General features: G+C 36.2%; 1 protein-coding gene across 1 annotated transcript in view; it reads left to right on the forward strand.

Moving 5' to 3' along the window:
- Positions 1-26,733, forward strand: part of RGS7 (regulator of G protein signaling 7) — a 545,100-nt gene that overhangs the window by 281,689 nt on the left and 236,678 nt on the right. Inside the window, exon 3 of the mRNA XM_027122480.1 lies at positions 16,716-16,812. Coding sequence (XP_026978281.1) covers positions 16,716-16,812 — 97 coding nt within the window. The remainder of the gene's footprint in view (positions 1-16,715; positions 16,813-26,733) is intronic.

The raw sequence follows: 26,733 nt of genomic DNA on the forward strand, positions 1-26,733 counted from the left end.
TCTTTTTTTCTATTTAAACATGAATGTTAAACTTCAGTACAATATATTAATGACATTCTTGGTCACAAATACAGCTGTTTATGAGATGTGGATGGATAGACTTAAGTGCATTTTATAGTTTTTAAGTAACTTTGTGGTGAAAGTAAATTATAACTTAAATAACATTTATATTTTAACATGCACTCCAAAATGAATCTGATGTCTCCTGAATTATATTCCATCTTCCCTCTGTAGCCATTTTTATCTCTGTCATTCATAAATTCATCCAGATCTTTTTTTAACGGAAGTGTAGTTCATTTACATCATATTAGTTTCAGGTGCACAACATGGCACTTCAAAATTTTTATAGATTATACTCTATTTAAATTCACCACAAAATAATGACTATATTTCCTTGTAGACTATCCATTTTAAACATAGCAGTTTTTACTTCCTTGCCCCTACCCCAACCTGCCTCTTCCTTCCTACCTCTCCCAAATAGTAACGGACAGTCTTTTTTCTATACCAGTGAGCCTGTTTCTGTTTTACTATATTCATTTGTTTGTTTTAATATGTAGATTCCACATATAAGTGATAATATAACAGTATTTGTCCCTGTCTGTCTGAATCATTTCACTAAGCATAATACCTTCCAGGCCTATCCATGTTGTTGCAAATGGCGGAATTTCATTCTTTTTTATGGCTGAGTAGTATTCCATTGTGTTGATTTTTTTTTTTTTTTTGGTGTGTGTGTGCGTGTGTGTGTATCTCACATCTTCTTTAATTACTCGTTTTTTGATGGACTCTTAGATGGCTTCAATTTCTTCGTTTTATAAATAAGGCTGCTATGTGTATTGCAGTGTGTGTATCTTTTTAAATTAGTGTTTTTATGTTTTTTTGATATACACCCAGGAGTGGATATGCTGGATCATATGGTAGCTCTATTTTTAGTGTTTCGAAGCACCTCCAGACTTTTATGCATAGTGACTGCCTCATTTACAATCCCACCAACAGTGTACAAGGATTCCCTTTTCTTTACATCCTGGCCAACATTTGTTATTTGTAGTCTTTTTGATGATATCCATTCTAAAAGTGTAAGGTGATATTATCATCATTGTTTTAATTTGCATTTCTCTGATGATTAACTATGTTGAGCATCTTTTCATATGCCACCTGTATGTCTGCTTTGGAAAAATGTCTATTCAGGTTCTCTACCCATTTTTTAAAATGGTTTGTTTATTTTATTTTTATTAATTAGCACCAGGTCTTAGTTGCAGCAGGCAGGCTCTTTAATTGCAGTTTACAGGCTCCTCTGTTGCAGCTCTCCAGCTCCTTAGTTGCAGCGCATGGGCTCCTTAGTTGCGACTCCAGGGCTCCTTAGTTGTGGCTTGCCAGCTCCTTAGTTGTGGCACTTGGGCTCCTTAGTTGTGGGACACAAACTTTTAGTTGCAGCATGCGTGTGGGAACTAGTTCCCTGACCAGGGATCCAGGCCCCCTGCATTGGCAGCGCAGACTCTTATCCACTGTGCTGCCAAGGAAGTCCCAAGTGGGTTGTTTATTTTTTTGATGTTGAAATGTATGAGTTCTTTTTATATTTTTTATATTAACTCCTTATCAGATATATCATTTCAAATGCATTCTCCCATTAAGTAGGTGGACTTTTTGTTTTGTTAATAATTTCTTTGCTGTGCAAAAGGTGTTTACTTTGATGTAGTCCCATTTGTTTATTTTTGCTTTTGTTTCCCTTGCCAGATAAGACATATTTAATAAAAATATAACTAAGACTGATGGCAAAGAGCTTATTGCCTGTGTTTTCCTTTAGAACTACTATGGTTTTAGGTGTTTCATTTAAATTTTTAATCCATTTTGAATTTATTTTTGTGCTTCATGTGAGAGAGTAATCCAGTTTGATTCTTTTGCATTTAACTGTCCAGTTTTCCAAACACCATTTGTTAAAGAGGCTGCCTTTCCCCACTGTATATTCTTGCATCCTTTTCCATAGATTAATTGCCCATATAAGTTAGGGTTCATTTCTATGCTCTCTATTCTGTTCTAGTGATCTATGTGACTGGTTTTGTGCCAGCACCATACTGTTTCGATGCCTGTAATTATGTAGTATAGTTTGAAATCAGGAAATGTGCTACCTTCAGCTTTGTTCTCCTTTCTAAAACTTGTTTTGGCTTTTGGGGGTCTTTTGTGTTTCCATACAAATGTGAGAATTATTTTTTCTAGTTCTGTGAAAAATGCAATCTATCCACCAGAGGGCAGACAGCAGAAGCAAGAATTACAGTCCTGCAGCCTGTGGAACAAAAACCACATTCACAGAAAGGTACACAAGATGAAAAGGCAGAGGGCAATGTACCACATGCAGGAAAGATATAAAACACCAGAAAAACAACTAAATGAAGTGGAGATAGGCAACGTTCCAGAAAAAGAATTCAAAATAATGACAGTGAAGATGATCCAGGACCTCAGAAAAAGAATGGAGGCAAATATCGAGAAGATGCAAGAAATGTCTAAGAAAGACCTAGAAGAATTAAAGAACAAACAAACAGAGATGAACAATACAATAACTGAAATGAAAATTACACTAGAAGGAATCAATAGCAGAATAACTGAGGCAGAAGAACAGATAAGTGACCTGGAAGACAGAACGGTGGAATTCACTGTTGTGGAACAGAATAAAGAAAAAAGAATGAAAAGAAATGAAAACAGCCTAAGAGACCTCTGGGACAACATTAAATGCAACATTTGCATTATGGTGGTCCCAGAAGGAGAGGAGAGAGAGAAAGGACTCAAAAAAATATTTGAGGAGATTATAGTCGAAAACTTCCCTAACATGGGAAAGGAAATAGCCATCCAAGTCCAAGAAGCGCAGAGAGTCCCATACAGGATAAACCCAAGGAGAAACACGCTGAGACACATAGTAATCATATTGGCAAAAATTAAAGACAGAGAAAAATTATAGAAAGCAGCAAGGGAAAAGCAGCAAGTAACATACAAGGGAACTCCCGTAAGGTTAACAGCTGATGTCTCAGCAGAAACTCCACAAGCCAGAAGGGAATGGCATGATATACTTAAAGTGATGAAAGGGAAGAAGCTACAACCAAGATTACTCAACCCAGCAAGGATCTCATTCAGATTCGATGGAGAAATCAAAAGCTTTACAGACAAGCAAAAGCTAAGAGAATTCACACCACCGAACCAGCTCTACAACAAATGCTAAAGGAACTCCTCTAAGTGGGAAACACAAGAGAAGAAAAGGACCTACAAAAACAAACCCAAAACAATTAAGAAATTGGTAATAGGAATATACATATCGATAATTACCTTAAATGTGAATGGATTAAATCCTCCAACCAAAAGACACAGACTTCCTGAATGAATACAAAAACAAGTCCCATATATATGCTGTCTACAAGAGACCCACTTCAGACCTAGGGACACATACAGACTGAAAGTGAGGGGATGGAAAAATATATTCCATGCAAACGGAAATCAAAGGAAAGGTGGAGTAGCAATACTCATATCAGGTAAAATAGATTTTAAAGAATGTTACAAGAGACAAGGAAGGACACTACATAATGATCAAGGGATCAATCCAAGAAGAAGATATAACAATTCTAAATATATATGCACCCAATATAGGAGCACCTCAATACATAAGGCAACAGCTAACGGCTCTAAAAGAGGAAATGGACAGTAACACAATAATAGTGGGGGACTTTAACACCTCACTTACACCAATGGACAGATCATCAAAACAGAAAATTAATAAGGAAACACAAGCTATAAATGACACAATAGACCAGTAAGATTTAATTGAAATTTACAGGACATTCCATCCAAAAACAGCAGATTACACTTTCTTCTCAAGTGTGCATGGAACATTCTCCAGGATAGATCACATCTTGGGTCACAAATCAAAACTTAGTAAATTTAAGAAAATTGAAATCATATCAAGCATCTTTTCTGACCACTATGCTGTGAGATTAGAAATGAATTACAGGGAAATAAATGTAAAAAACAAAAACAAATGGAGGCTAAACCATATGTTACTAAATAACCAAAAGATCACTGAAGAAATCAAAGAGGAAATCAAAAAAATACCTATAGACAAATGACAATGAAAACACAACAATCCAAAACCTGTGGGATGCAGCAAAAGCAGTTCTAAGAGGGAAGTTTATAGCTATACAAGCCTACCTCAAGAAACAAGAAAAATCTCAAGTAAACAATCTAGCTTTACACCTAAAGGAGCTAGAGAAAGAAGAACAAACAAAACCCAAAGTTAGGAGAAGGAAAGAAATCATAAAGATCAGAGCAGAAATAAATGAAATAGAAACAAAAGAAACAATAGCAAAGATCAATAATACTAAAAGCTGGTTCTTTGAGAAGATAAACAAAATTGATAAACCATTAGCCAGACTCATCAAGAAAAAGAGGGAGAGGACTCAAATCAAGAAAATTAGAAATGAAAAAGGAGAAGTTACAACAGACATTGCAGAAATACAAAGCATCCTAAGAGACTACTACAAGGAACTCTACGCTAATAAAATAGACAACCTGGAAGAAATGGACAAATTCTTAGAAAGGTGTAACTGTCCAAGACTGAACCAGGAAGAAATAAAAAATGTGAACAGACCAATCACAAGTAATGAAATTGAAACTGTGATTAAAAATCTTCCAACAAAGAAAAGTCCAGGACCAGATGACTTCACAGGTGAATTCTATCAAACATTTCAAGAAGAGCTAACATCCATCCATCTCAAAGTCTTCCAAAAAATTGCAGAGGAAGGAACACTCCCAAACTCATTCTATGAGGCCACCATCACCCTGATACCAGAACCAGACAAAGATACTACAAAAAAAGAAAATTACTCTCTGATGAATATAGATGCAAAAATCCTCAACAAAATACTAGCAAACAGAATTCAACAACACATTAAGAGTATCATACACCACGATCACGTGGGATTTATCCCAGGGATGCAAGGATTCTTCAATATATGCAAATCAATCAATGTGATACACCATATTAACAAATTGAAGAATAAAAACCATATGGTCATCTCAATAGATGCAGAAAAAGCTTTTGACAAAAATTCAACACCCATTTATGATAAAAGCTCTCCAGAAAGTGGGGATAGAGCGAACCTACCTCAATATAATAAAGGCCATATACGACAATCCCACAGCAAACATCATTCTCAATGGTGAAAAACTGAAAGCATTTCCTCTAAGATCAGGAAAAAGACAAGGATATCCACTGTCACCACTATTATTCAACATAGTTTTGGAAGTCCTAGCCACGGCAATCAGAGAAGAAAAAGAAATAAAAGGAATACAAATTGGAAAAGAAGTTAAACTGTCATTGTTTGCAGATGACATGATACTATACTTAGAGAATGCTAAAGATGCCACCAGAAAACTACTAGAGCTCATCAATGAATTTGGTACAGTTGCAGGATACAAAATTAATGCACAGAAATCTCTTGCATTCCGATATACTAGTGATGAAAACTCTGAAAGAGAAATTAAGGAAACACTTCCATTTACCATTGAAACAAAGAGAATAAAATACCTTGAAGTAGGGCTTCCCTGGTGGTGCAGTGGTTGAGAGTCCACCTGCTGATGCAGGGGACACGGGTTCGTGCCCCGGTCCAGGAAGTTCCCACATGCCGTGGAGGGGCTGGGCCTGTGAGCCATGGCCGCTGAGCCTGCGCGTACGGAGCCTGTGCTCCGCAATGGGAGAGGCCACAACAGTGAGAGGCCCGCATACCGCAAAAAAAAAAAATACCTTGGAATAAACCTGCCTAGGGAGACAAAAGATCTGTATGCAGAAAACTATAAGACACTGATGAAAGAAATTAAAGATGATACTGAAAGATGGAGAAATATATACCATGTTCTTGGATTGGAAGAATCAATATTGTGAAAATGACTATACTACCCAAAGTAATCTACAGATTCAATGCAATCACTGTCAAATTACCAATGGCATTTCTTACGGAACTAGAACAAAAAATCTTAAAATTTGTGTGGAGACACAGAAGACCCAAAATAGCCAAAGCAGTCTGGAGGGAAAAAAGCGGAGCTGGAGGAATCAGAATCCCTGACTTCAGACTATGCTACAAAACTACAGTCATCAAGACAATATGGTACTGGCACAAAAACAGAAATACACATCAATGAAACAAGATAGAAAGCCCAGAGATAAACCCATGCACCTATGGTCAACTAATCTATGACAAAGTAGGTAGGGTTATACAATGGAGAAAAGACAGTCTCTTCAATAAGTGGTGCTGGGAAAACTGGACAGCTACATGTAAAAGAATGAAATTAGAGCACTCCCTAACACCATACACAAAAATAAACTCAAAATGGATTAAATACCTAAATGTAAGACCAGACACTATAAAACTCTTAGAGGAAAACATAGGAAGAACACTCTTTGACATAAATCACAGCAAGATCTTTTTTGATCCACCTCCTAAAATAATGGAAATAAAAAACAAAATAAACAAATGGGACCTAATGAAACTTAAAAGCTTTTGCACAGCAAGGGAAACCATAAAAAAGATGAAAAGACAACCCTCAGAATGGGAGAAAATATTTGCAAACGAGTCAACGGACAAAGGATTAATCTCCAAAGTATATAAAGAGCTCATGCTGCTCAATATTAAAAAAACAAACAATCCAATCCAAAAATTGGCAGAAGACCTAAATAGACATTTCTCCAAAGAAGACATACAAATGGCCAAGAAGCATATGAAAAGCTGCTCAACATCACTAATTATTAGAGAAATGCAAATCAAAACTACAATGAGATATCACCTCACACCCATTAGAATGGCCATCATCAGAAAATCTACATACATCAAATGGTGGAGAGGGTGTGGAGAAAAGGGAACCCTGTTGCACTGTTGGTGGGAATGTAAATTGATACAGCCACTATGGAGAACCGTGTGGGGGTTCTTTAAAAAACTAAAAATAGAATTACCATATGACCCAGCAATCCCACTACTGGGCATATACCCAGAGAAAAGCATAATTCAAAAAGACACATGCACCCCAGTGTTCACTGCAGCACTTTTTACAATAGCCAGGTCATGGAAGCAACCTAAATGCTCGTTGATAGACGAATGGATAAAGAAGATGTGGTACATGTATACAATGGAATATTACTCAGCCATAATTAGGAACGAAATTGGGTCATTTGTTGAGACAAGTGGGTGGATTTAGAGACTGTCATACAGAGTGAAGTAAGTCAGAAAGAGAAAAACAAATATCGTGTATTAACACATATATGTGGAACCTAGAAAAATGGTAGAGATGAACCAGTTTGCAGGGCAGAAATTGAGACACAGATGTAGAGAACAAACTTATGGACACCAAGGGGTGAAAGTGGCAGGGGTGGGGGTGGGGGTGGGATGAATTGGGAGTTTGGGATTGACATGTATACCCTGATGTGTATAAAATTGATGACAAAAAAAAAAAAAAACAAGCAGATGAAAACATTCAGACCTCTAGGCAGAGACTGCATCAGAACAAAGATCTTGGGGAAAAAATGCAATATGTATTTTGATAGGGGTTGCATTGAAGCTGTAGATTGATTAGATAGTATAGTCATTTTAGCAATATTAGTTCTTCCAATCTAAGGCCATGGTATATCTTTCCATCTGTTTGTGTTTTATTTTCTTTCATCAGCATGTTACAGTTTTACGATTACAGGTCTTTTACGTTCTTAGATTTATTGTGAGGTATTTTTTTATTCTGCTGCAATTATAAATGGGATAGTTTTCTTAATTTCTCTCTCTGATAGTTTGTTGTAAATTTATAGGGATACAATAGATTTCTATATATTTATTTTAAATTCTGCAATTTTACTCAATTCATTGATGAGTTCTAATTGGTTTTTGGTGGCATCTTTAGGATTTTCTATATATAGTATCCTGTTCTCTGAAAACAATAACAGTTTTACTTCTTTTCCAATTAGAATTCCTCTTTTTTCTTGTCTGACTGCTGTGGCTAGGACTTCCAATACTATGGTGAATAAATTTGGTGAGAGTTCGCATTCTTTTCTTCTTTGTGATCTTATAGGAAAGAAGTTAATGTTTTCACCCTTGAGTATGATGTTAGCTGTGGGTTTGTCATATATGGTTTTTATTATGTTGAGGTTTGTTCCCTCTATACCCACTTTGTTGAGTGTTTTTTTTTATCATAAAAGAATATTGAATTTTGTCAAAAGCTTTTTCTGCATATGTTGAGATAACCATATAATTTTTATTCTTTAATTTGTTAATGTGGTATATCACATCGATTAATTTGCAGATTTTGTACCATTCTTGATACCGTGGGATATATTTCACTTGATCATGATTTATGATGTTGTTAATGTATTATTGAATTGAATTCTGTTTCTTAATATATTGTGGATTTTTGCATCTGTGTTTTATCAGTGATATTAGCCTGTAATTTTATTTTTTTGTGGTATCTTTTTCTGGTTTTGTTATCAGAGTGATGGTGGTCTCAGAAAATGATTTTTGAAGCATTTCTTCCTCTGCAGTTTTTTGGAGTAGTTGGAGAAGGATAGGTGTTAACTCTTGTTTAAATGTTTGGTAGAATTCACTTTTGAAGCCATCTTGTCCTGAACTTTTGTTTTTTGGGATGTTTTAGATTACTGATTCAATTTCATTACTAGTATTTGGTCAGCTTATATTTTCTATTTATTCCAGACTCAGCCTTGTGAGATTGCACACTTCTAGGAATTTGTCCATTCCTTCTAGGTTGTCCATTTATTGGCATATAATTTTTCATAGTTTTCTCTTATGATCATTTTATTTCCCTGTGGTGTCAGTTGTAATAACTTCTTTTTCATTTATGATTTTATTTATTTGGTCCCTCTTTTTTTTCTCATGAGTCTGGCTAAAGTTTTATTGATTTTGTTTCTCTTTTCAAAGGACCAGTGCTTAGTTTCATCAATCTTTTCTCTACCTTTTATTTTCTTAGTCTCTATTTCATTTATTTCCACTCTGAACTTTGTTATTTCTTTTCTTTTATTAACTTTGGTTTTGTTTTCTTCTTTTTCCAGTTCCTTTAGGTATAAGGTTATGTTGTTTATTTCAGATTTTTCTTGTTTCCTGAGGTAGGCTTTTATTACTATAAATTTCCATCTTAGAACTTCTCCTAACCATAGATTTTGGATCATTGTGTTTTTATTTTTATTTTATTTTTTTGTCTCCAGGTATTTTTAAAATTTCCCCTTTGATTTCTTAAGTGACTCATTGGTTTTTCAGTAGCATATTGTTTAGCCTCTATGTATTCTTTTTTTTTTGCAGTCTTAACTTTTTTATTTGATTGGTTTTTTGTAGTTGATATCTAGTATCATAATGGTGTGGTCAAAAAAAAATGCTTGGTATGATTTTAATATTCGTAAACTTACTGAGACTTGTTCTGTGGCCCAGCATGTGATCTGTCCTGGAGAATGTTTCATATACACTTGAAAAATTGTGCATTATGCTGCCTCTGGATGAAATTTTCTTTATTTATCTATTAACTCTATTTTGTCTAAGGTGCCATTTAAGGCCAGTGTTTCCTTCTTGATTTTCTGTCTGGATAAACTGTCCATTGATATAAGTGGGGTTTAAAGTCCCCTAATATTATTGTGTTACTGTCAATTTCTTCCTTTATGTCTGTTACTATTTGCTTTATGTATTTAGGAGGTCCTATGTTGGGAACATACACATTTACAGTTGTTATATCTTCTTGGACTGATGCCTTTATCATTATGCAATGTCCTTCTTTGTCTCTTGTTACAGTGTTTGTTTTAAAGTCTATTTTGTCTAATATAAGCACTGCTACCCCAACTTTCTTTACCTTTCAGTTTTCGTGGAATACCTTTTTCCATCCTCCCACTTTCACTCTGTCTATGTCTTTAGATCTGATGTGAGTTTCTTATAGGCAGTGTATATGTACATATGTATATGGGTCTTGTTTTGTATCCATTCAGCCACTCTATGTCTTTTGAATGGAGTATTTAGTTCATTTACATTTAAAGTAATTATTTTTAGAGGTGTACTTATTGCCATTTGTCAATTGTTATTGGGTTGTTTTTGTAGTCTTTTTTTCCCTTTCTTCTTTTGCTGTCTTCCCTTCTGATTTAATTACTATGTTTAGTGTTATGTTTGGAATCCTTTCTTTTATTGTACCTGTGTATCTATTATAGATTTTTGGTTTGTCTTTACCAGATCATTTGTATATAGCAATCTGTTCATATATGTGATTGAGTTGATGATCTCTTAAGGTCAAACACATTTTACCAACCTTGAGTTTTTACACATTTAATGATTTTTGAGATCCTATTTTACAATATTTTTGTTTTATGTATCCTTTAACTACTTATTGTGGACATAGATGATTTTACTGCTTTTGCCTTTTCACCTTCCTGCTGGCTTTATAATGGTTGATCTACCATCTTTATTGAATATTTCCTTTTACCAATGAGATTTTTCTTTTCATAATTTTCATGCTTTTAGTTGTAGTCTTTTATTTCCTGCTTAGATGTATTCCTTTAACATTTCTTTTCCAGTCGGTTTAGTGGGGCTAAACTCATTTAGCTTTTGCTTGTCTGTAAAACTCTTTATTTCTCCTTAAAATCAGAATGATAGCCTTTCTGGGTAGATGTTTCTGTTATAGGTCTTTTCCTTTCATCACTTTAAAAATATCATGTCATCACTTCTGGCCTGCAGAGTTTCCACTGCAAAATCAGCTGATTGTCTTATGGCAGTTCCCTTGTATGTAACTGGTTGTTTTTTCCTTGCTGTTTTTAATATTCTCTCTTTAATTTTTGCTCTTTTAATTACTGTGTGTCTTGGTATGGTCCTCTTTGGGTTGGTTTTGTTTTAGACTCTGTGTTTCCTGGTAATGGATTTCTGTTTTCTTTCCCAGGTTAATGAATTTTCAGCTATCATGTCTTCAAATATGTTCTCTGCTCCTTTCTCTTTTTTCTCCTTCTGTGATCCCTATAATGATAATATCAGTATGCTTGATTTTTGCCAGTGGTTTCTTAAGCTGTGCTAATTTTTTTTTTTTCCTTTCAGCTTAGGTGATTTGCACTACTCTCTTCCAGTTCACTGACCCATTCCTCTGTGTCATCTGGTCTACTTTTGATTCCTTCTAGTGTATTTTTTACTTTAGTTATTGTATTCTTTAGCTTTGTTTTGTTCTTCTTTATATTTTCTAAATCTTTGTTAAACTTCTCACTGTGTTTACCCATTTTTCTCCCAAGTTCTCTGAGCATCTTTATGATTATTATCATGAACTGTTTATTGGGTAGATTACTTATCTCCACTTTGCTTAACTCTCCTTCTGGGCTTTATGTTGTTTTTTTGTTTCAAAAATATTCTTCTGTCTGTCATTTCATTTTGCCTGATTCCCAGTTTTTATTTCTGTGTATTAAGAAGGTTAGTTACATTTCTCAATCTTGGAAATGTGGCCTTATGCTTGAGATGTCATATGGGGTCCAGCAGCACACTCTCCTTTGTTCACCAGAACTGTATGCTGTAGAGGTGCCTTGTATGTGGGCTTCATGGGCCCTTCTGTTGTGGCAGGGCCAACTAGTGTGGGCATACTTGTAGGCATGACTGGCTCCAGGCTAGTTGGTTGCCAGGCCCTGCATAGCCCAGAGACTATCAACTGCTGCTGGGTGGGGCCAGGATATAAGGTGGCTGACTTTGTGGTCCTGGGAGTCAGAGGTTGCTGTTGGCCCCTGGGGTTGGGGCCAGATCCCTGGACTGCTGGCTGCATGGCTTATTGTGTCTTAGAGCTGGTGTTCACTTGGGGCTGGGCTGGGGCCCAGGGTGTCTAGAGACTGGTGCTGTCTCACTGGTGGGTAAGGTCGGCTCCTGGGGCTAGTGCCCAGTCCACTGGTGGGCAGGGCCAAGTATTGAGCCTCCTCAGGAGTGGGACCAGTTCCTGTGTCTGCAGGGGTTGTTCATGGGGGCCTATGGCTGCTGCCTGCCTTCTGGTGGGTGATGCTGTGTTCCCTGCTGGGCCTGGGGCAGTCCCAGGACTAGTGCCGACCAGCTGGCTGGAGGGTCTGGTCCTGGTGCTAATAAGGTAGAGGGAGGACTCCAAAATGGCACTTGCCAGCTCCAGTGTCCTTGTGGTAGAGTAAGTTCTCCAAAATAGCTGCCGCTGGTGTCTATTTCCCCAGGATGAGTCCTACTTTCCTCCTGCCTCTCTGGGAGGCTCTCTAAGATCAGCAAGTGGGTCTGACCCAGGCTACTTTCAAATTACTGCTTCTGCTCTGAGTCTCAGAACATGTGAGATTTTGTGTGTGACCTTTAAGAGTGGGGTCTGTATTTCCCACAGCCCTTTGGCTCTCCTGAAAACAAGCCCCATTGGCCTTCAAAGATGAATTCTGGGAGCTCATCTTCCTGGTGCAGGACCCCTGGCCAGGGAGCCTGATATGGGGCTTGGACCCCTAGCTTCTTGAGGAGAACCTGTGCAATTTTAAGTATCCTCTCATTTGAGGTTCTCTTCCTTGGGAGTTTTGGTAGCTTACCTGAGAGTATGGGTCTTGACTATACTACACCTCCGCCTCTCCTACCATTCTCATTGTGATTCCTTCTTTATATCGATAGCTGTGGAAGATCTTTTCTGCTAGTCTTCAGGTTGTTCTCATCAATAGCTGCTCTGTAAATAGTTGTAATTTTGGTGTGCCCATTGGAGGAGGTGGGCTCAGCGTCTTCCTACTCCTCCATCTTGGGCACACTTTTTAGGCAGTCAGTACTGACTTTTGATTGAGTAACTAGTTCTCCTACATATTGCCTGCCATCCTATAGTATTCATGGCTGGCTTGTGAAATGGTGATTTGTAGAGCTCCAAACTAAAATCTCTAAAAATAATAAATGGATGTTTGAGCATTAGCAAGCCTCCATGGTGTCTCATGGCAGCATTATGATAAACATTTAAGTAGTATTGTTTCATTAATCTTCACCCCTGATAATATGTATACTACTATCTTTTTTTCCATTAAAAAATGAGAAAGCTAAGTCTTAGAGTAACAAAGTAACTTACCTGTTCATACAGCTTGCAGGTAGTGCAGCCAGGACCAAACTTAGATCTGACAGTCCTAAGTGCATGTTCATAATCACTCTGCTGTTTGGATTGAAACTGAAATGTGTTGACAGCTGGAAGCAAATGCATTTGTAAAAGGTCTGGTCAATTTAATCAGCTCGTCGGTTTTTGACTGAGATTTGACTCTTTGACTTAAGTAAGAAAACTTACCCAGTTCCTAACACTGATGATTATTTCCAGATTAAGTAATTTTGTAGCTAGAAGAAATCTTACAAATCACCTGCTTCTAACTTTTTATTTTAAGGGTTAATTAAATAAGACTGAGAGAGAGCCTCCGTGACCAAAGGCATGCCCCGTTTTACTGCCCATAGTCTACTGTTATGTCATCCCATGCTCAAAATCTCCTCACCTTCAGAAACAGGCTCATCAGTGTGAAAACACATTCTGACCCTGTATAACTCAATATCATCCTTATGAAGATAGATAGATAGATAGATAGATAGATAGATAGATAGATAGATAGATAGTTAGAGATAGATGTGTAGATAGATAGGTAGGTAGATAGATAATCTTCTTTTGGGATGCTCGTGATATCTGAGTCTTTTGGCCTTAAATTAAATCGCCCTAAAGAGTTTTAATATTTATTAGAGTTAATTTTTTAGTATCTTGCTGTGTAGCTTGCTTTTTTGTTTGTCTGCTTTTAGCATTCTCCTCATCCATTTTCCATTGCTTATAGTCGGAAAGCAGATGATAAAGCATGTTAAAACCTGCTTATTATAAAAATAGTCTCTGAGTGAATGCTTAAATGAGTTTAGAATGATGTGTTTTTTATATGTGGCCTTTGTGACTGATTTTAGCTTTTAAAAACTAGATTATATTGGGTCTTTGTTTTTGTTTTGTTTTGTTTGTTTGCTTATTCTATGTCATGATAAGGTTCATGTGTAAATCATATCTGAATTAAGATAAAAACAGCTGAATACATTTTGATGATCACATTTTCAATCTAGAACACAAATCCTATTTTTACATGGAGTTTAAAATTTTTTTCTGCTGTGGAACTTATGGCTCAGGAACATTGAAGATTTTAAAATACAACCACAGAGGTCACTTTTAATTCCCAGATTCCTAACCTTGCTACTTTGGGATCCAGCGAACTGAGAGATGGACCTTAATTCAGCACCCAGCCAGAGGTGATGATTGTCACATCCAGGGATCTTAGGTGATTAAAGTGGGAGTCAGAGAGGTTTCCATGTCCATCTAAGCTGGCCTAGTTTAAACCATTAAGCTGATGATAAAAGGGTTTACAGGCTGATACTAGGCAAGGCAAAGCAGCTTATTCCTCATTTCTCAGCATTGTGTCAAGTAAATGAAGGACAAACAACAACAAAATAAAGCCATAAAAGTGTATATTTTTTCATGTTTCTATAATTGGATGAAATATTTTATTACATGTGAAGAACTGAATATTGTTGCGGTCTTTGGGGGGTCTGATTAAAAAAAAAAAAACAGACTTCCTTTCCTAGGTGAATTCTGAACCCACTGAATATCACAACCAAAGAGTAAAGCAGTTAGAGGTCAGGGTATCACCTTGATCGCTGACAAAGCTATTATATTGAAGAGTGTTTGTGAACACAGGAGACTTAATCCTAAAACCCAGTCCTTAACAGACTACTCACCCACTGGGGTAGGCCTCTCCACATCAGCAGATTTGGATATGGGCTTCCCTACAGGAAAGGGATGGGCTCTGTAGGCCAATTTCTCATTCCCAACTCTTTTACCTGATAAGTCAGCGCAGCTCCCCAGAGTGGAGTGAGTTAGGGAACAGAGAGAGGCAGGAGAATTAGGCTAATGGTGCTCCCTCCACATGGAAAAGGAACATAAGGAGTGGAGAATATGCAGCTCAAAGTATCAGGGGTGTGGTGTGTGTAGACATCTGAAGTCCAATATTTATTGTCTGTGTGTGGTGTTTTATACATGCTGTATCATTTAATAAAATACTGTACTCCTCCCACCCCAACCCAACCCTACAAAGGTTGTGGAATAGTTGTTATAAATATTATTATATACATTTTACACATGAGGAAACGAAAGCTTAGAGAAGTTGCTTAGCTTGCTCAAAGTGTCATGAATGATAATGAGAAGATCTGAAACCCATTTTCCCACATCTTAGTTTCTCATGTTAATAAATCTGAAAATACTTATCCAGGCAACTAAGATCTCTTCATTGAAAACTGTTCTGAAGCCGTGTTGATTGATGATTACTTGATACAACATTTAGACTGTGATTTTTTAAAACTTTTTATTTTGAAATAATTTCAGATTTACAGAAAAGATGCAACAATCTTACAGAGAAGTCCCTGTATGCCCTTTATTCAGCTTCCTCTAATTTCATCATCTTATATAATGATAACATAATTTTCAAAAATGGGAAATTGATATTGGTACTACACTATTAACTAAACGACAAACCTTACTCAAATTTCACTACTCACCCATTGTTTTCAATATTGACTGAATTTTTTGAAGGCAGCAAGTGTATTATATTCATATTCACATCCGTAGTGCCCTCTGTAAGTCTGGTCTAGAATCAGTCATAAGTAACTGCTTGTGAGATGAGTAAATAATAGATTTTGAGTTTCATACTGTCAATACAACTTGTGTATATTTGTGTGTATATGTGTGCCACAGGCTTAGAAGCACATACAAAAGTCTGAAGCTGTGATTTGAATGAATGTTATTCAGAACTAAGTTCCACATTAGACTTGGTAAAGCAAAGCCATTTAAAACTGAAAAATTTTCAAAAACAAAAGAGAATGTACTAATCAGATTGAAAGAAAGATACATACATTGGAAGGTACTAAATTAGCAAAAGGCTATGGTGTGACATTCATTTTATTACTTTTGTACATGTGTGTGCATGCATGTAGATTTCATATGTCAGTTTAGTAAATGCCTGGGCAAGAGAAGAAGCAGTTGCTGACAGTCAGTCCTGTATTTCTAGTCAGGTTGTGGATTTATGTTAAACCAAATCATATAAACTCTCTTGTTTGAAGAGAAAATCCAAATTGATGCTTTTTTTTTTTTCTTTGTGGTACGCGGGCCTCTCACTGTTGTGGCCTCTCCCGTTGCGGAGCACAGGCTCCGGACGTGCAGGCTCAGCAGCCATGGCTCATGGGCCCAGCCGCTCCGCGGCATGTGGGATCCTCCTGGACTGGGGCACGAACCCGTGTCCCCTGCATCGGCAGGCGGACTCGCAACCACTGCACCACCAGGGAAGCCCCAAATTGATGCTTTTAAGTCTTCTATTTTCTTTTGCACTGACTTCAGTAGAGATAACATTAATGAAATGTGGATCTTGTTATCACAATGTTTTCTGATCATTTATAACCAAAGAATGTGAAACCAGGAGAGAGGCAATATTCCAAGCACAAAATTCTTCTTAAGCTTAATGAACTCTGAAATAGCCACCTTTCTTTCTGTTTTCGCAATCATCTTTTAACCAAACTGAAAATATTAATGTGACAAAGTATAGAAAGACAAGAATATGGCATTATTCTTAGGGAAAACAGGTATACAAAATTCTTATGAGGACTGATTTTTCTCAAAAAGTTCAACTTTTAAAACGTTTTAATTATTTTATTATTGTTATTTAGATGGAAGACGTCATAGCACGCATGCAAGATGAAAAAAATGGAATTCCTATTCGTACCGTCAAAAGCTTTCTTTCCAAGATACCTAGTGTCTTCTCTGGTAAGTTTGCATTCAATGTAACACTATTTTCTCCAGCACTTTTCATATAACTATGTAAAATCTATTCTAGTCATTTACTATTGACGCTCTCTCTAACTCATTATTCAATAATTACTTATAAAAATTTATGTCATGTTCAACATCATGTTGGATACTTGACTTGATAGTAAAACAAATCAAAACAGCAAAAAAAGAAAAATTCATGACCTTACCCAAAAGTAGTTGCAAAGACATAATGAACAAATGTGAAATAACAGAAAAAATATATATATATATTAAAATATAGATGTATGAAACAGTGTGCTGTAGATTATATACAAAAGTTAGGAAGGTGACAAAAATCAGTGAAGAGGCAAGAAAGGGTTCCTGAAGAGCAGTGATAAGCTGAGTTTGAAAAATGAGGAATTATATCAGCCTCAAGACTACTACCTCAACCAATTCTGCATGCAAAACTGGGAGTGACCAAACTGCTAAGAACAGGGTGGATAGATGGGAACAGGTAGAGTTGGGTCAAATAAGGAGGGTCTAGGGTCTTTGAAAGCCAACCAAAGAATCTAATTCTGATATAACAGAAAATATGGAGATACCTACAATTTTTGCAGAGAATGTTATGATGAAAGTGCTTGGGGTGAATTGATATTCAGTAAGGGTCCTTGTCACTGTGATAGGTATAAGGCTCTTGTAGGAATAGTTTGAATGCTAAGGATCTGATAGCCAGGGAGTGGAGGAATAGAGAGGAAAAAGCATGAGGATTTGGTGAATAACTAAGTATATAGGATATAAGATGACATGAACCAATGGTTTTTGTTTTTTAATTGGGTGATTGTGAGATATAGGAATTATTATTAGAAATAGGGAAACGCCACAGATTTGGTTGAAAGTGACTAGAGAAGCCCTAGAGAAAATGGATAATAATAAGTTAGAAATAGGTGCTCTGGCTCCAGGAGACAGTGAATGGCCAAGCTCTGGGGACTCGGGTGTGCTTTGTCCTTGGATGGCATGACTTAGAGAAGAGACAGAATCAGAAAGACCCAAACCTTCGCAGCCAGTAAGAAGAGTAAGGAGGCTGGTGCTGAGCATGTGGAGGGGAGGGTGCTTGATGGAATTCATGAACAAGAGTTGTGTGATGCTTTCTTGTGAACAAGGATCAAAAGAAGACCAATGACCAGGAATCCTTCAGCCTTGGTACAATGGTAATAATTAGGTCCAGAACATAAATAAGTAGGCCCAGATGTTGATGTTTAATAGCTGCATTGCTCTCAGATGAAAGAGAGAAAGCAATGGAGCAGATAAGAGCTGCAGTAGCATGACATTTTGCTCTAATAAAACATATTCTCTTTTTCCTGTTACTGCCTTTCAGTCCCACTTTGTTCCAGTTTCTTGTTCTTCCTTGATGATGCCCTATATTTTCCCATATCTGGGACTTTATCTCTTCCTTCCTCAGTATTCTACTTCCAGACTTCGAGGTCATTCTGACCATTAAATTCTGTCCATTCTTCAGCAGCTATCTCAGAGAGCTCTTTGGAGAAAACTATCCTGAGTTTTGTTCTCTGTTCTCTCAAAAGACTTGTTGTTATTGTTGTTTTGCCTCCCTGTTAGTAGTTATTATGCCCCACCTTGCCTTATAGTTATTTTTTTATATGTCCTGTATCGTCGAGTAAGTATTAAGCTCCTTGCCATCAATAACTCAGAGAGTTAACTTTACCTCTAAACACAAGTATGAAAACTACTTGTATTTTGTCAACCAATGAAAAAGAGAACTTATCTCTTTAAAATACTTCAATACTGGGGTTGTAAACTGAAATGCATTCACAATCCAGGCAAATAAATTCACTAAGTTGCCCTTCTGAACTGGGAGCTGTGGTCAATTAAATAGTGCATAGCCCATCCAGAGGCGTTTTAATTCAGGAATTTAATGGCTGAACGCAAAAGGATTGCCCATCAGTTTAAGCTGAGCTTCAAGTTAGAGTTACCTGCTCTAATGGTAAATCTAAAATTTTGGTTGAGTTCTTCAAGTAATAATACCTCCAATACAATTCCAATATAGCATTGTATTGGAAGAACTCTTGATTGACAATATTAAGGTCTTAATTAAAAAGTAAGAATGAGATTGAACCATGAAGTGCCTGTTATTATTTTAATGTTCATTAACATAAACCAACAATGTTAGCTGTGAAATAAAGAGAATATCAATGACAATTTTCATATTACTGTAATTAGTTTCTAATTATCATTCAGTGTTTCCTAGAAACTTTTAGGAGCTCTCTGCCTCACAGGTTCAATTAGATGCTTTGCTGTAGATTTAATTTGTATGTCTAGTATTATGTCTAGTATTTTACCAACCTCTTTGTATTAATATTCCCAAATTATAATGGTCTGAATCTCCATCTACTTTACTAGCAGTTTTTGGTCTTTTTTAGTAATTTTCTTCTCCTGCTATTTCTTATGGTGATTTGGGATTAATCCCTGTATTCTTTTGGCCTGACTTGCTACCCACTGCTTACTTTCCTGCCTCTTTCTGCTTCTTCTTTCTCTTTTTCATGTTCTACTTCAGAGCCGCTAATGAAACAAGGGATCTACTAACTTTAGGCCCTTACTTCAATCAGAAACCAACTGTGATGAGTGATGTAATGTGTGAGAGGAAGGTAGTGTGATTGTTGGGGAAAGGAGTCTATTTTGTTATGGACCATTTCACAAGGGAAAAACTGTCTCAAATACTGTTGATCTAGCTCTTTCAGGTTACCCATTTATGCTCCCTAAAGGCTTGATGAACAAAGCATGGTCCATGAACCAAGAATATCAACATCACCTGGGAATTTATTAGAAATACAGTATCTGGGCCCACTCCAGACCTACTGAATCTGAATCACAATTTTAACTCTAAAGTTTAAGAGGTACTGCCTTAAGTAGGGCAGCAGGGCCAGACTGGGTTCCAGGCCAGCACTCAGTTTTTACTGGGTGCAGTGGCCAACGTGTTTGTGCAGAGCTTTCTGTTTCCCTTCAAGGGCCCTGATTATTTCTTCTGCAGTCTGGCCTCAATCAAGCCCACCCCAGTTTGTCTAATGGTTTTTTCTTGTTTTGGTTTTGTTTTGATTTGTTTATTTCTCTTGTGGGAGGGAGAAGGGATTATAAAGAAGAATCTAGTTCCTTCTAGCTCCTTTACTCCAAGCCAAGAGCCTCTTCAACCTCTAAGATTGAGGGATATTAACAGTTATGTGGAGGGATGGAAACTATCCAGCTCTACCGGGCAGCACCCATATATAATACACATGTCATGGTGGCCAAGTAATGTTCATATCTACCTCAGGGGAAAACAGCTGTATTAAGAACATGATGATGCAATTCCATCCTCTCACAACATCTGAGATCCAAACCCAGTATCATGGCTATTACATAGATAATATAACAGTGGTTTGGGCTTTGGAAATTTTTTGTTTGTTTATTTTTCCCCACCTCCTGATAAATGCTTTCTTCCAGCTAAACATCCAAGACTTCTCTAATTATTTTGGTTTTGGAGTTGTTAATTTCACCCTCCTGGTTTCCATGGTCCCAACATCAGATGAAAACTCTTTGGATGAACACTCCATGTTGATCTCTTGAACTATGGGATAGGAGATGTCCTTGGGTAGGACAATGTCCAATCACAACCTTGTTTTCCCCCAGAATTGCCTTCTCAACTTGTGAGATAGCTTAGACAGTTCCATTGGTGTTTTATGACTGGACCCCCTCAAGTTCAAGAAATGAAATCAGTGGTGGGCATTTGAATGTTTTCATATTCTGGACATTCAGTATTTCACTTATTCTAGATCATGGTGAAATAAGCCTTTACCCATTGTATGAGTTTAATTTTCTTCAATGGATTGACTGGGAAGTTACTGTGTTTCCAGATAAGCCACCACAGGAAATAAATCTGACCGCTCTTCTCAGTTCTTTATAAATGGTGTAGGTTTTCATTAAAATGGTCAGAAATAAATTGGGGGTTGTAAGTCAGCCATTCCTGCATTTCATATATTTCTGTCTTTTGTCTTAATAGCTTGAGGATATTCTCCATCACAAGCACATCGATACTTAAGGAGTTGCATCTTTTTGTTACTGTTCTTTTGCAACTTATTTCCATTCTTCATCTGAATGGATCACTTTTTACATGCTCTCATAAAATGGCTTGCCACCAATTGGCAAGAGCAAAATTTATAGTCAGAAGAGTTACTTAATAGTCCTTATGATGTGTGGGTTTGGCTAGCCTTAAGTCTTTTTTTCTAAAACTACTTTATTGAAGTATGATTAAAATAAAAACCTCTATACATTTAATGTATTCAACTCGACGAGTTTGAAGATAAGTATAAACAGGTGAAATCATCACCACTATCCATGCCATAAGCATATCCATCATCCCATAAAATTTGCTTCTGCCTTAATTAATTAATTCTGGGTAAGAACATTTAACATAAGAGCTACCATTTTAGCAGATTTTAAAGTATGCAATACACTTTGTTAACTATAGGCACTATGCTGTACAGGAGATCTCTATAACTTTTACATCTTGTGTAACTGAAAGTTGTACCCTTTGACTAATATGTCCCCACTTCCCCATCTCCCAGCACTTGGCAACCACTATTCTACTCTCTGCTTTTATGAGTTTGACTGTTTTATATTCCTCATATATATGGTGTCATGCAGTATTTGTCCTCTGTGTCTGGCTTATTTTAGTTGGCATAATGTCCTCCAGATTCACCCATGTTGTCACAAAAGGCAGGATTTCCTTCTTTTTTAAGGCTAGATAGTACTCTATTGAGACTTTAGCCTCAAGTCTTAGGCTCAAGAAAGCATCTTTAATTCTCTAGAATCCACTCAGGCCATTTTTTCCCTCTGTGTTCTATTCTTACTCTCAGCAAGTTTGATAACAAAGGAAGCCCTAACCAGTAACATGCTGAGCTACTCCAATTACATGGAAATAGGAATTATTATGTTTCATATTACTGGATAATGAATCATTATTCATATTTTATTATTATTTTGGTCCTCTAACAGGGTATGCAGTTCTCTGTGAGGCCTTGTTCTTTTCAGGCATGTATGTGAAACTCAGCAGTATATATGAGCTTAAAACTTAAGTTGCTTTTAAATGAAATAATTTGAATATGTCCTGCCTCTTATCTTTTATTCTTCCAAAGGTTGTATGAATGTTTATTAGTGTCATGGAGAAATGATCTGTATAGTCTTAAACTTATCTTGTGGGTAGCTGCACTGGTAAGAAAGAAAAGGAGAAAGCTTGGTGATATGGACTGGCTGAATGCAAGTTTAATAAGTACATATTTTGCATCTAAAGTTTTTGAGAACAGCTTTCAGGGTGCCTTATGACTTAAACCTGATTACATCTGGAGTTAACTTAAGGACAATAAAGTTAGAAATAAATATTATGGAATATTTTTCTCTGGAGACTGTAAGACTGTCTAAGTAATTCTAAGATATTTCTAAGAGTCTAAGATGCTCTTTTCTGAAACTGACATCTTACTGTGAAATATTTTTCATGTGTCATTGGAATGGCTAGCATGGGTTCTACAGAAATTCAGAGAGAAATAGATTGCTTTTAAAACAATTGTAAAATATTTTGGCATGAATCATGCTTGTAATATTTTGCTTTTATAATATCCCATTGGTAATTCAAGAATCTAAAGAGGAAATTTATAAGCAATAAATAAGAAAGAAAAAATATCTAAAAATATTGGCAGTTCTTAAAGTTCAATTCTGAAAAAATAAATTCTTGGAGAAAACAAAAAATTTTAACTAGATTTGCAAGAAACATAGACATTTGCCAAAAGCCAGTCCTTTCTTTGTCATCTTCTTGACATACTTCTCTGACAAAGTCACAAAACAACTGGCACATGGTAACTACACAATCAGCCAAACTGAGGAACAGAGGGGAAGCTGAACTATCACATAATCAAACAGGTATTTAAATCATCTTTGCTGTGAAAGATTCTTCACCCCATTTTGGTTGTCACTCTTATTGTAAAATAGCACCATGAAGTGGTTAGAAATAGTAAAGAATTCTAATCTCAGCTACTTGGACTCTCTGGCATTTGTTCTAGATAATTCTTTTTCTATAGCTAAATACTACTGGGAAAATGATAAGGTTAGCTATGTATTGGGTTTTCACTGTATTTGTAGATAAATGACTTATTTTAAAATGTGGTTGAATCAATTTGATTTGACCAAGATAAAAAGCAAGCTCTTGTTTTCACCAGAATGTTAGAAGAAATGGTAAAAATTCAGTAATACCTTAATGCTTTGATTTCACCTTTAGTTTTCTTTGTAGCCACGCCAATTAGACCCAGGAACTATTTTTCTCTTTCAGGGTAACTGTAGATGGTGGTGCTGTTTCTCTGGAGTGCTTTTTGGACATCTGAATTTGCTATTTTGTATTTTAAGTGAATATTATTGGGATTGGATTGGATTTTGTCCTCCAAATAACTTCATTCCAGAGAGGGAAAGTCTGTTCAAATACATAAATATGTCTGTCAAAATTCTACAGATAAGAGTCCTCTCTGACTACCAACTGTGTTGGTTTTCTGGAGTAGTTCTGTTACCTTATCCTTTACTCAGAACATGGCTTCTCCCTATATGTTCTCGCTAGGGCAAAGACTCTTTCCAACACAACTGAATCATTTTATTGTTGTATGACCAACAGCTGTAAATAAATCTCTGGAGATGGACCTTTTTACTTAAGATTATGAACACAACTCAAGAGTAAATCATTATCAATAGCCAAAATATGTAATTTACTTGACAAAAATCATTGTGCCTACAGAATAGCAGATTTCTATCCTTAAGGACCTCTCTGGAAAAGACTCTAAGAACTATGATGAACTTCTAGTTCTCTCATTCCTACCTGGGAATCTGACAGCGTTCATAGATAAACACAGGGTAAATGCACAAACATGTAGCCAAGGTTCTATGGAGAAATATTGAGGCTCACTAATATTGTAGCTTATTTTTTGGACTTGGGGAAAAAGGGCAATTGATGTACTTTTTTTAGAATTTCCAAAAACCACTACTACATTTTTACAAAGAAGAACTGTACATGGCAGTGTTGAGAGTATTTTGGCATGGTTAAGGAACAATATATTGATAAAAGGCAGAAAACAGAGTGCAGTCATAAACAAACAACTGTCTGTAAGTCTGGGGAATCCCAACTTGTGTTGAATTTTATCTTAGAATTTAAATATTATCTTTAGGCATCTGGACTCTTCAGATTTACAGATGATGCCAAATTGTTCCAAAAAGTAAAAACCCAAACATGAAAGAAAACAAAAATCAAAGATGAGAACACCAGGATATGTGAGGGACTTTATGGAAAGTTATCAAGAGAGAGAAAATTTAACCAAATAGAAAATAATACATTTATAAAAAATAATGCAAAGTCAAGTCTGGGGCAGGTTCAGCACTAATATTTAAGACCCATGAAAGGAACTAGAGGGTCACCAATAGCCTAGTCCCTAAAGTTGCTGCTCTGTTGTGCTCCTGTGATCAACAAGACCCCACTGAGGTCTTGAATAAGGTGTTGAGGATAACATAGGAGGAAATTGGACAGAAATAGGAAACTATCCTACCCATATTTAGAACCATATGAATATCAGCTCCTCAGAATTAGAGCTATTTCATGCCATTTATTAATCTAACCTCAAGGCAGATTTAACAGTTTGAAAAAATTCGATTGAAAATTTGACTGATTGAAAAAGAAGCCTAGGTAATGAAAAGTAGAAGTTGTTACTGGTCATGTGTTAAAAATATAAACAGTTCAAAAGGGTTAGATAAATATAGATAATGCATGCACAAGAGATGAGCAAGAAAAAATGGGATACTTGGGGTTTATTCTTATTTTTTGATGTTGATGTTACTGGGAAATTCAATATATCTGTGTGTGCCACACAGGAAATTAGCAATAAATGGAAAAATTACTGTAGTTAATACCAATAATATTATTACTTTTATTACCACCTTCAGAGGCCTGGATTAGGCCCAGGTTTATACGTTCTCTTTCCTCCTAGATAGTTAATCTGTTGCAAGACCAGGGGTAATTACCTGTGCTGGAGGCTCTGTAGCATCTGGCACAAGGTTATTTTAGTATCTCCTTAAAAGGTATTTGTTGAATACCTATTACTTTCATTAGTTGATGATCATTTCCCACATTCTCAAGGTGCCTTATAGATTTTAGCACGCTTTAATGTGTCCTATCTTTCATTCCTCACAAGTAACTAAACATATGAAATTGAAATCTTCTAGGGAGATGAATGCATATTAATTGTTCTTTTCATATAATACCATTGGAACTTAAGATCATTACACATTGATATTGATTTTTTTCCTTTAATAAATCACGTTTTGACTTTCTTAACTAGCTTCTTTATTATCATAATGTCAATACCCAGCTAATTGTGTCATCTGGACTCTTAGTGAATGAATAAAATAGTGATAGAGGCAATCTTGCAAATTTGTTTTGGGAGATTTAAATGATGCAGACATATTAACTTTTCATTTATTAGTTACCTACTCTGAAAATTTTCACAAATGTTGACTTCTCTTTAAAGCAACAGGCCTGAAAAGCTTAATTTTGCTCATTGGTGAGTTTTTTCCTAAAATCATAGAAATGATAGGTTGCTAAAGAAAAGCCTATCAAAGTGGAGCTTTACTTCTTTAAATTAATGAATTAGCATTGCTTTCTTTTGGGAGGAGATCAAAATTGACTGTAGAGATAGACGTTTATTTGGGATGATACTAAAGCCTTCATTATCTCCAAGAGTGAATAAATCTTGATGACTGAATTGCTGGTCTGTATGTGTTTTGTGAAATGATGAATCAGTGCACAATGTTCGAGGTATACCATTTTGCTCTGCCTTTTTATCCTGATGATACCATCTGGGTTTGTCTTCATTTCCCTCTCTCTCTGAACATATTTTGAAGGGCTTCCATTTTTCACCTCCTAGAAATTCTAGGATAGAGAGCTATCCTGTCCTTACCCTCATCCTACCCTATTGGCATCCCCAAGCCAGCCTGTATTAATCATTCCTTTCTTTGAGTTTTTCTAGCACTATGTTCGTCTTCATGGAGTTTATTTTACCTGACATTTTGTCCTCAGTGAGCATGTGCTATGATTCTTACTAGTGGCTGTAAGCACTTGGAGAACAAGAATAATTTCTCATTTCAATTTGAATCCTCTGTAGATTCAGTGTCTGGCAGATAGTAGATACTCAGCAAATGTAATGACTTCTCATAGGACAGCTGATGTCCCAGGCATTCAGGTACATCCGCAACAAATTCCACTTTTCGATTCATTGGCAGTGGAAAGAACACTCAGTGTAATTAGTTTGCTGTCATTTACTAGCTTAGATGGGTTTCAGCATGAGGACTCAGCATGGATTCCAGAGTCCAAGACACTCTCAATTTAAATTTTATTTTGTTTAAAGTGAATATTTACAACATCAGACATTCCCATATTTAAATGTAAATATTCTTCAACCCTGTCTAGAATAGTGCAAAAAGTATATATATTCTGGTAGTAAAGAGACCTGGATTTTAGTCCTGTATCTCATGTTGCAAAGGAGAACATTATGTGTTAAGTGACAGCTCCAGCTCCAATGCTTATAAGAATATCAATGTTTTGGTCATAACCACTATCATAGGAACTACCGGCATTTATTGAGTGCTTACAATATACTTGATATTCAGTAAATATTTACTTTTTAGGTGTATTCTTTTATATATTATTGTCCTCACAAAGATAAGTAAAGTTCAGAGAAGTTAAATAACTTGGCTAAGGAGAGACTGTTAGAAAGGTTCTAGGTATTTTCATCATAAACACCTTTGCCACAAGTAGTTTCACAGCACAACTAACTGGCTGTAAAGCCATTTTGCTATAAAAGAAAA

Source organism: Aethalodelphis obliquidens, unplaced genomic scaffold (assembly GCF_003676395.1).
Source record: "Aethalodelphis obliquidens isolate GAN/ISIS:26980383/991018 unplaced genomic scaffold, ASM367639v1 scaffold24, whole genome shotgun sequence".
NCBI lineage: Eukaryota > Metazoa > Chordata > Mammalia > Artiodactyla > Delphinidae > Aethalodelphis > Aethalodelphis obliquidens.